General features: G+C 28.4%; 1 protein-coding gene across 1 annotated transcript; it reads left to right on the top strand.

Annotated features, from left to right (window-relative positions):
- Window positions 1-5,613: 5,613 nt before the first annotated feature.
- Window positions 5,614-10,667, top strand: LOC131182322 (beta-amyrin synthase-like). The gene is made up of 15 exons (XM_058151410.1): window positions 5,614-6,200; window positions 7,263-7,736; window positions 7,828-7,912; window positions 7,989-8,155; window positions 8,249-8,440; window positions 8,520-8,633; window positions 8,713-8,832; window positions 8,932-9,054; window positions 9,172-9,270; window positions 9,382-9,438; window positions 9,529-9,719; window positions 9,806-9,983; window positions 10,076-10,156; window positions 10,231-10,314; window positions 10,405-10,667. Exons 1-15 carry the CDS (start codon window positions 6,000-6,002, stop codon window positions 10,525-10,527), a joined length of 2,289 nt encoding a protein of 762 aa, XP_058007393.1. The 5' UTR covers window positions 5,614-5,999; the 3' UTR covers window positions 10,528-10,667.
- The last annotated feature ends 317 nt before the right edge of the window (window positions 10,668-10,984 follow it).

Here is a 10,984-nt window from a genome sequence, read left to right as displayed (position 1 = left end):
AGCGAAATATCTGAAATAAACAAAAATAAATACATTTCATTTAACGATCGTTTACAGTAAGGAATTGGTTGTATTAACTATTTTTGTATGTAAATACATTTCATTTCCTTTACTACATCAAAATTCTTGCTAATTTGAATGCAATTAATCTCCATTAATAACTCCACAATAATCACATCATACTTTAAATACTTCATTATCCACCTAGCAATTAAGATATAAGACTTAAATCCACCTCTCCACTTATAAATTTTCCTATTTTTAATAATACTTGAAATTTTCCACTTACTTATAATTTTCAATAATACTGGAGATATAATATTTAACTCTTTTTTTTTTTCACAACATGCTAAATTTCTTGCATATTTCTATATTATTAGTAATTTAATATATTTTTATTACATTAATAATAAAAATTATATTTATATATTTTTTAAATAACATTATTTTCTTATTAATCTAATATATTTTATGTAATCTAAATACAAAAATTATGATATAAAATATAAAAATTTCATGAAATTTTAATTATTTTTTGAATAAAGTAATTTTATTACATTTTAATCAAAGTAATAATAGAATCTAAATATATGTATAAAAAGAATTAAATAGGTATTTTAATTCATTACATCATATATTAATTAAAAATTTATTATTATAACATATAAACATTTTTTCAAATTAAATATATGAAATAATTTAATGTTGATTAAATTATATAATAGTTAATTATCAAATCACAAATTAATGGTAATTATTAACCTTTTATTATTATTATTATTATTACTATTATTATTATTATATTATGGAGAGTAATATGTAGTAAATAATGTTTTGCATAAATAAATTTATAAAAAAAATAATATAAATAATTTTAAATATTATCTTTAACCACACAAAATGTTTTAATTTTTAAAAATTAAATTAAAAAAATAATAATTTAAATCATAGATGTTAAAGTAGAATTATAAATAATATTGATAATTAAAAGAGAAATAAAAAAAATTAAATAATTATTTTTATAAAAGAGTATAAAAGAGAATTATTAATGAAATGTGACATGTGACAAGTTTTTTAAAGAAAATGCTACGCGACATTTTCTTTTTCTTGAGAATATCACTTTGCTTTATATATATATATATATATATATATATATATATATATATATATATATATATATATTATAAAAATTAATTAAAATAAATAATAAAAAATTTAAGATATAAAAGTAATAAAAATTAAAATTAAAATAAATAATAAAAAATTTAAAATATTATACTATTTTTATATATTAAAATTAATATATATATATATATATATATATATATATATATATATATATATATATATATATATATATATATATATATATATATATATATAAATTAAAATTATTAATAGTGACATTCTAATTAATTCTCTAGTTGTGCGTAAAAATAACGTTATCTCTAGAAGTACATAAATATAAATTTTTTATTTTATTTGTTAATATATTTATTTTTTATATTTTGTTGAATTAATATATATAATTTTTTTATAAAATGAAGTTAGTTTGAAATTTTTATTTTCTTTTTAGAATTAATTTTAAAATTTATATTGAATGGAATTAATTTAAATATAATGAACTTTAAAAACTAAAAGTATAAAAAAGAATGGGATAAGCATATTCAATATTAAATAAGTTCCGTGATTTTTTTAATGAATATATTCGGAACTATTCGGGTATCAGTTTGAATATTGCCATATACTTCTCTCAAGTGGTTTAGATATCATATCAGATTTAAAATTCAATTGTATACTTTTTTATCTTTCTTATTTGTGATTAGCTTATATATACTTTGTACTTGCATACTGTTTAAAATACAAAAAGAGATAAATACAGTTCACAATTCAAGCCAAAACTTCTACATGGTATCAGAGCTTTTTTTCTCATCATGAGTTTTTCCTCTTCAGCCACTTCGTCCACCTTGACTTCATCCTTCTCATCCTCTCCTTCATCTGCTCACCACACCTTCTCTATCAAACTAACCAACAAGAATTATCTTGCTTGAAAGCTCAGTTTTTACCTCTACTTAATTATCAAAAATTACAAGGATTTGTTGATGGCACTTTCACTGCTCCTCCTAAAACTATTGTTAGTTCCACTACCTCTGAACCTGTCCCCAATCCTGATTATGAAAGTTGGTTTCAAAAAGATCAAATGCTCCTAAGTTGGCTGCTTTCCTCCATTACTGAGGAAATTTTTCCATATATTATTGGGCTGTCATCTTCTTTGGAGGTCTGGCAAGCTCTTGCCAAAGCTTTTGGCTCAATTTCTCAAAATCGACAGCTCCAAATTCACATTGAGCTCCAGGAGTTGAAGAAAAATGATCTCTCTGTTTCTGAATATCTTCATCGTGCAAAGCAGTTAGCTGACGAACTACAAGCAGCAGGTCGACCTCTTCAACCTGCAGAATTCAATGCTATCATTTTCTTATTTTTAATAACACTTGAAATTTTTCACTGGCTTATAATTTTCAATAATACTAGAGATATGATATTTAACTCTATTTTTTTTTTCACAACATGCTAAGTTTCTTGCATATTTCTATATTATTAGTAATTTAATATATTTTTATTATATTAATAATAAAAATTATATTTATATATTTTTTAAATAACATTATTTTCTTATTAATCTAATATATTTTATGTAATCTAAATACAAAAATTATGATATAAAAAATAAAAAATTCATGAAATTTAAATTATTTTTTGAATAAAGTAATTTTATTACATTTTAATCGAAGTAATAATAGAAACTACTATTAATATATGTATAAAAAGAATTAAATAGGTATTTTAATTCACTACATCATATATTAATTAAAAATTTATTATTATAACATATAAACATTTTTTTCAAATTAAATTAAATAAGAGAAAAATTTTAGTTAAAGATTAATTTAATAGTAATAATTTATCTTATTTAGAATATAATTAAAAATTAAATAAAAAAAATAAAAATTATAAATGATCTATGAATAGCATGAACATTATGCTAGTTAACGCATAAAGCGTTAGTCTTCGCCTCTAAAGAATCCACGTCCACAATAATTATTTAATATTTTTTTGGTATTTACCAAGTTCAATAATTAATTAATATTTTTTAGGTGATTTTAAATTTCTTATTTAATATATGAAAAAAAAGATAGCAAGTGATATTAAATTTCTTATTTAATATTTTTTAGGTGATATTAAATTTCTTATTTAATTAAAGGTTTGAAATATATGAAAAAAAACTATTTCTTATTTAAATTTCAGTATATATAAAATAACAAATTAAAAGATAGCAAGTGATTAAATCGGAAGGATCATGGAATGAAATTTGAAGTAAAGCTTATGAAATTGTAAGAGAATGTATGTTGATGGAAATAATTTCCCAAATTTAATATGAAACCGGCCAGGAAGAATCTTTTACGAGTGTTATCTTCTAGTGTGTATGTGTATTAATAAAAATCAATTAATCCTTGCAACCAGGAAAAACTCTATCATGCGATCGAATGATTAATTATGTATTTGTCTTCTATAGTTAGAGAGAGAGAGAGAGTGTGAATGTGTATTAATAAAAATCAATTAATCCTTGCAACTGGGAAAAACTCTATCATGCGATCGAATGATCAATTATGTATTTGTCTTGTATAGTTAGAGAGAGAGAGAGAGGAGATTTGACTATTATTGTGTAAATTGAAAATTAATTTTTAATAAAAAAAATCTAGTAGGAAGTTAAAAGTTTATTTTGATGAGTATTTAGGTAAATAATAATGTATTATTTTCTTCATTTTTATCTGTCACATTTAAAATTTTTTTTTATTGAAAATTACCTATTGAATTTAAAAAATTAATGTTTAAAAAATCAATGAATATTAATTATTTTTTTAATTTTATTTTTTTATCTCTATTAAATATAATAAATATTTATATAAATAATAATTATGTGAGATAAAATAATTTAACTAATTATTAATATGATTTTTTAAAAAGGAGGTTATATAATTATTTTCTTAATTATCAACTGACATATAAAAATAAACAGAAATAATAAGTGACAAGAGGGAAGGTTCAATGTGTATTTATACCATAATTATGATTTAGTGTGAAGTTGAAAATAATCTTAAATAAAAAATTTAGTGGGAAGTTGGAAATTAATTTTTGATGTTTATATTTTTTTTTAGGTGAATAACAATGTAAGTGACAAGAACTTGTATTGGGTAGAAGTTGGAAGTTAATTTGATAAGACTTGAATTGAGTGAACAATGAAAGTGACAAGAAGTTATATTGGGTGGAAGGAAGTTGGAAATTAATTTTTGATGCTTATTTTTTTTTTAGGTGAATAATAATTTAAGTGGCAAGAAGACGTATTACGTAGAAGTTGAAAATTAATTTTTGATGTTTATATTTTTTTATTTAGGTGCATAACAATGTAAGTGACAGGAAGTCATATTTGATAGAAGTTGAAAATTAAATTTTGATGTGATCAGAGGTCGTATTGGTAGAAGTTGGAATTTAATTTGATAAGACTTGAATTGAGTGTTCTTATATATATATATATATATATATAACAATGAAAGTGACAAGAAGTTATATTGGGTGGAAGTTGGAAATTAATTTTTGATGCTTATTTTTTTTTATTTAGGTGCATCGGAGTCAGAAAATTCATTTAAAAGGGTCTAATTAAAAAAATATATAATTTATAAAAATAATATAAATTTATAAAAATTTCTCAGTTCCAGTGTTATTTTTCGGCCTCTTCACTGCACGCCCTTTTTTTTTATGTTTATTTTATTTTTCAATCACTATAAATTATCATCATATCTTGAAATTATAGGTTATTTAAATAATAATTTTTAATTTATTAATATATTTTTACAACATAATTTAGTTACACAAATTATTTAATTTTTAATAAAATAATATAAGTAGATGGTATATTTGAAAAAAATTAAATAAAATTTATTATTTTAATTATATTAATTATATTTTTTTAATTTATTTGAAAATAGAAATATATTTCGATATAGGAAGTAATAATTAAAACTCTTTCTTGTTATCATATTTCATGTGCTCCTGTTTATTAAAATTAAAAAAAATTCCGAGAAAGAAAATAGTAAAGTAAAGTAAAATTATTGTATTTTTTAATATATTTAATTTCAATTGACTTGAAAATTTCATAAATTTGAAAATAATTTCAATACAGCTGACTGTATGATTATTGTGCTTTTTAATTAAAGTTGGGGCTTGAAAATTAAGAGATTCTAAATTCTGTTGTTATTTATACGTTGGGCTACCATTTTGATAATATATACTTCTTTAATTTATTATTTTAGCTTTTGTAAAAACATGCATTAATTATTCCTTTAAAAAAAAAAGCATCAATTGGCGCTGCTATGCCATCTATGTTACCAGGAGGTAAAAATAAATATCTGTGAATGAATTAATCTCTTTAATATAATAGAACAGAGTCTTGACTTATCTATATATATATATATATATATATATATATATATATATATATATATATATATATATATATATATATATAAATGGAACCAATGGAACATTCTTGTTTCACTATATAAAGGAGGGTGATATTGGCACTCCGGCCACACCCTTATAAATAGCTTCTTTCCCATATATAAAAGGATAATTTCTCATCCTTTTGATTACAATCAGCTGGATCTGGTGGCCCTTGCTTTAACTGGTACGTACCTTTCAATATGCGGCAAACTGGTTTAATGAAGACGACGGAGAATTATACGTTTGAAAGAAATACAAGTTGAGGAAATTAAGGAACTATGGCTAGCAGCTATAAACTTCCTACTGCCTAATTTCGATCCCTTATATATATGTATGTATATAGTGATTATTAGCCTTGTTCATGAGCAGCAAATCTATCCACACAAAAGAAATCATATACAAAATATATTTGTTATTCAAGTGAAAGGAAGAAGAAGAAGAAAATGTGGAGGTTAAAGATTGCAGAGGGTGGGAATGACCCATACTTGTACAGCACCAACAACTATGTAGGGAGACAGATATGGGAATTCGATCCTGATGCAGGCACTCCTGAGGAGCGTGCCCAGGTGGAAGAGCTTCATCAAAATTTCTACAAGAATCGCTATCAGGTCAAGCCCAGCGGTGACCTTCTCTGGCGTATGCAGGTAATTAATTATTTAATAATTTCCCCTCTAATTCCTTTTATATTAACTCATTTGTTCCTTAAATTATTCATCTTCGTGCGTGCTGTTTAATTTTATTTTCTTTTGAACAAAGAAATATATGTACAACACGGATTTGTGGTGAAGCTTTAATTTTCTCCACGGCATGCATCAAATATCATTAATTTCTTTCCTTGATCATCCAGAAATGCCCTCTGTGTATTTTCTCCTTTAACTGCTTATGTATGCATCATAGATCTAAAATAATTACTCAGTCGTCCACCACTTCTTTTTACTCATAAATACAAAATAATTTTCTTAACCGTAAAATATAAGATCTTCTCAATATGACCATAGAATTTGCTCATGCATATATAATTCGCAGGGAAGAACGAGTACAGGCTAAAAAAGCGTGCACGTCACGGGAAATAAATCTCTAGGAAGGTAGAATACTGTAGATGATAGCGGTAGGCTAGGTGAAGAAGAAAGCAAATGCTGAAATCTTATTTATTTAGTATATTTTATATATATATATATATAATGGTAATTAATAGAACAATTTTATCTATTTATTCTGACAAAAAAAAAAAATCTTATCTATTGAAGTCAATGCTGAAATGATAGTCGAAAAACTAGAAAGCCAAAGACGATGGCGTTAGGCAATTTCTTAAGTGGCATGTTAAAAATTATAACATATGTAAAAATTTAATTTAATTTATTTCTTTTTTATTAATTTTTATATTCGGAAACATTAAAGAATTTAATTTTTAATTAAAAAGGAATTATTTAAAAAAATTTGAATTAAAAATAATATAATTATTTAAGAATTTAATTCAATTTTTTTTTATATATGATTTATGTCAAAGTAAATCAATAAAATATAAATCTTAAAAGAAAATAATATGAGAGAAGAAACACCAACGTTCATTTAATCAATCTTAAATTAATTTTAATATTATAAAAATTTCAAATTTAAACTTAATTTTGCATATATAAAATTCATCCCATCAAGCTGACTACTGATTTACACGCCTTTCACATTTACTGGGCCCACATATCCAACAGTTCCTGAAGGAGAAAAACTTCAAGCCCAAGATACCAGAGGTCAAAATAGAAGAGGGCGAGGAGATAACATACGACAAGGCAACATCAGCAATAAGAAGGGCAGTCCACTTCTGGTCGGCACTGCAGGCTAGCGATGGGCATTGGCCAGCAGAGAATGCGGGGCCCTTGTTCTTCCTTCCTCCATTAGTAATGTGTTTATACATAACAGGTCACCTGGACACTGTTTTCTCTGCTGAGCGTCGTAAGGAAATCCTTCGCTACATCTACTACCATCAGAATGAAGATGGTGGTTGGGGCCTTCACATCGAGGGTCACAGCATAATGTTCTGCACCGCTCTCAGCTACATTTGTATGCGCCTTCTCGGCGTTGGACCTGATGCTGGTCAAGACAATGCTTGTGCCAGAGCTCGAAATTGGATTCGTCGACATGGTGGAGTCAAATACATTCCCTCCTGGGGAAAGACCTGGCTTTCGGTACTTCTTCCATCAACAAATTAATACAACCTTTTCTTTTTTCCTCATCCAATTAATTCACTCATCATTTTCCTTTATTCTTCTGTTATAGATCCTGGGTGTGTATGACTGGTCTGGAAGCAACCCAATGCCTCCAGAATTTTGGATCCTCCCTTCATTTCTTCCTATGCATCCTGGTGAATAAATGCTATCATTTCATACTCTGGTGTTTTGGTTTAATACATTCTTCTTATATTGATCTTGGAAATGCAGCAAAAATGTGGTGCTACTGTCGGTTGGTTTACATGCCCATGTCTTATTTATATGGAAAGCGGTTTGTTGGCCCCATTACTCCTCTCATTCTTCAGTTGAGACAAGAACTCCACGCTGAACCTTACCACCAAATCAATTGGAAGAAAGCGCGTCATCAATGTGCCCCAGTGAGTTGTGACATCAACTTGATTAATTAAAATTTCAAACCCAAACCACTCTTCGAATTTCTTATTATCCTCGTGATTAAATTGCTTCTGCAGGAGGATCTCTACTATCCCCATCCTTTCATTCAAGATTTAATGTGGGACACTCTATACATATTCACTGAGCCTTTTCTTACTCGTTGGCCCTTGAACAATATAATCAGAAAGAAGGCTCTTGAAGTGACCATGAAGCACATTCACTACGAAGATGAAAGCAGTCGTTACATTGACATCGGATGTGTGGAAAAGGTGTTTCTCGTTATTAGCGTATTCTTTCTGCATATGACGGTCTCTAACGCTTCTTTTCCACTTCAATTTTACTTTACAGGTTTTATGCATGCTTGCTTGCTGGGTTGATGATCCACAGGGTGACTATTTCAAGAAACACCTTGCTAGGATCCCCGATTTCTTTTGGGTTGCTGAAGATGGAATGAAAATACAGGTAATTATTACACTTGTATTCTTTTAAGCAACTTGTAATTACACTGTACCCCTAACAAACATACGCTATCTGTATGCAGAGTTTCGGAAGTCAGCTGTGGGATACAGCTTTTGCCACTCAGGCCTTAATTGCTAGTAATCTTACAGATGAAATTGGAGACGTGCTTAAGAGAGGCCATGACTTCATAAAGAAATCTCAGGTTTGTTGTACATGTCTTTGCACAATAGTAAAGTATTTTCCTTTTCTTATTAGTTTTCCCTCACACTCATTGTTCTGTTTGAATTAAACAATTGCAAAGGTCAAGGACAATCCTTCTGGTGACTTTAAGAGTATGTACAGGCATATTTCTAAGGGATCGTGGACTTTCTCTGACCGAGATCATGGATGGCAACTTTCCGATTGCACTGCAGAAGGTTTGAAGGTAACAAAAACTTTGTTTACGCATGCCCTCAAATAATGCATATTAGTTCTTTTTGCAGCATCATCACGTGCCTTACTCGTATTGCAATGTCTCACCAGTTTGTCCTATACTGTGCAGTGTTGTCTGCTATTCTCAATGATGCCACCAGAAATTGTTGGCGAGAAAATGGAGACCCAAGAGTTGTACGATGCTGTCGACAACCTACTTTCCCTACAGGTGTGGATCAACCAAAGCTAGTGTGCAGCTTTAAATGTGTTCCCTTGCACAAGTAGTTTATGCTCTGGTATCTTTGAAAATACGTAATCTTGATCATTGCATACATTGCAGAGTAAAAATGGAGGCTTAGCAGCATGGGAGCCAGTTAGGGGTCGAAAATGGATGGAAGTAAGTTACTTTATGAAGTTTTGGTGATGCTTCTAGATTCACCTTCGATCAGCAAGACCAATTAATTAATGTATTTTTATCTTGAATCAGATGCTAAATCCCATGGAATTTTTGGCTGACATTGTAATTGAGCACGAATATGTGGAGTGTACTGCTTCTGCGATCCACACTTTTGTTTTGTTCAAGAAATTATACCCTGGGCATAGAAAGGAGGAGATAGAGAATTTCATTAGTAATGCTGTCAGATACGTGGAAAATATACAGACTGTGGAGGGTGGATGGTAAGTTCCCATAGCCAATGGCTACTGGACTTTCAATAAATTATTTGAGAAAATAATTACATAAAAATGCAATTTAACAACGACAGGTATGGAAATTGGGGAGTTTGCTTCATTTATGGTGCATGGTTTGCACTGGGAGGCCTAGCATCTGTTGGCAAGACTTACAAGAATTGCGCAGCAATGCGCAAAGGTGTTGATTTTCTTCTTAAAATACAAAACGAGAATGGAGGGTGGGGAGAAAGCTATCTTTCATGCCCCGAGATGGTATATTTGATTGCATAATGAATTGTTGACTTAAATGGTGAAAGTGTAGACAACATATATAAAATTCTGAATGTTGTTGGTGATCGATGCAGAAATACGTACCTCTGGAAGGAGGCCGATCCAATGTGGTACATACTTCTTGGGCGATGATGGGTCTAATTAGTGCTGGCCAGGTCAGTCATTAACTAAGTTTTATAGGTAGGATTATATGAGACTTTGTAATGCTGTTTCTTTTCATGAATAACAGATGGACAGAGACCCTACACCCCTTCACCGTGCTGCAAAGCTCATAATCAATTCTCAGTTGGAAGATGGTGATTTTCCTCAACAGGTAAAATTGTTTTTAATCTCAAGACAGGAAAGCATTTAAACAATTAACAGTTTTTTTTTTTTTTTTAATAAATGAGCGCTGATATGGTAGGAAATCGCGGGTGTGTTCAAGAAGAACTGCATGCTACACTACCCAACATATAGAAACAGCTTCACACTGATGGCTCTGGCAGAATACCGCAATCGTGTTCTCCTGCCTTCCAAAGCTATATAAATCCATCGCATGAGTCTATATATTTTCATCACAGGAAGCAAGACCATTGCAAGAGAATGAAAAGGTTGAAACTTGTAGTTATGGATTGATAACCTGGAAACTAAAGTCCGATTGATGAGCTGGAGTTGTTTATTCTAGAAGATCACGCGTAGATTAGTTAGATAATTACTCTGTAGTTTGTTAGCTTTCACTAAAAGAAAATTAATATTTAACGAGAGGAAAAATCATCGTTAAAAGTTAAAAAGTAGTCGTTAATAATAATTAACAACCACAAAAGTTGGTCGTTAAGTCGTCGTTATAGGCTCCGTCGTTAAAAAGTTTAACGAGGACTTTATATAACTCGTCGTTGATACTAATAACAAGGACACAATAAGCGATTGTTAAAATTATAGTATTAACGACTATTTTAGCCGTCGTTAATGTTATTAACGACGGAGAAAATGGTCATCAAATTTAA

The sequence above is a fragment of the Hevea brasiliensis genome, chromosome 8 (assembly GCF_030052815.1).
Source record: "Hevea brasiliensis isolate MT/VB/25A 57/8 chromosome 8, ASM3005281v1, whole genome shotgun sequence".
In the NCBI taxonomy this organism is placed as follows: domain Eukaryota; kingdom Viridiplantae; phylum Streptophyta; class Magnoliopsida; order Malpighiales; family Euphorbiaceae; genus Hevea; species Hevea brasiliensis.
Note: the sequence above shows the minus strand (reverse complement) of the source record. Positions and strands in the feature narration are given on the sequence as shown.

Coding starts and splice junctions, on each gene's coding strand:
- LOC131182322 (XM_058151410.1), top strand. CDS start 6,000: ATGTGGAGGTTAAAGATTGCAGAGGGTGGGAATGACCCATACTTGTAC. Junction 6,201..7,262: donor ACCTTCTCTGGCGTATGCAG/GTAATTAATTAT, acceptor CATATCCAACAG/TTCCTGAAGGAGAAAAACTT. Junction 9,055..9,171: donor GCACTGCAGAAGGTTTGAAG/GTAACAAAAACT, acceptor TATACTGTGCAG/TGTTGTCTGCTATTCTCAAT.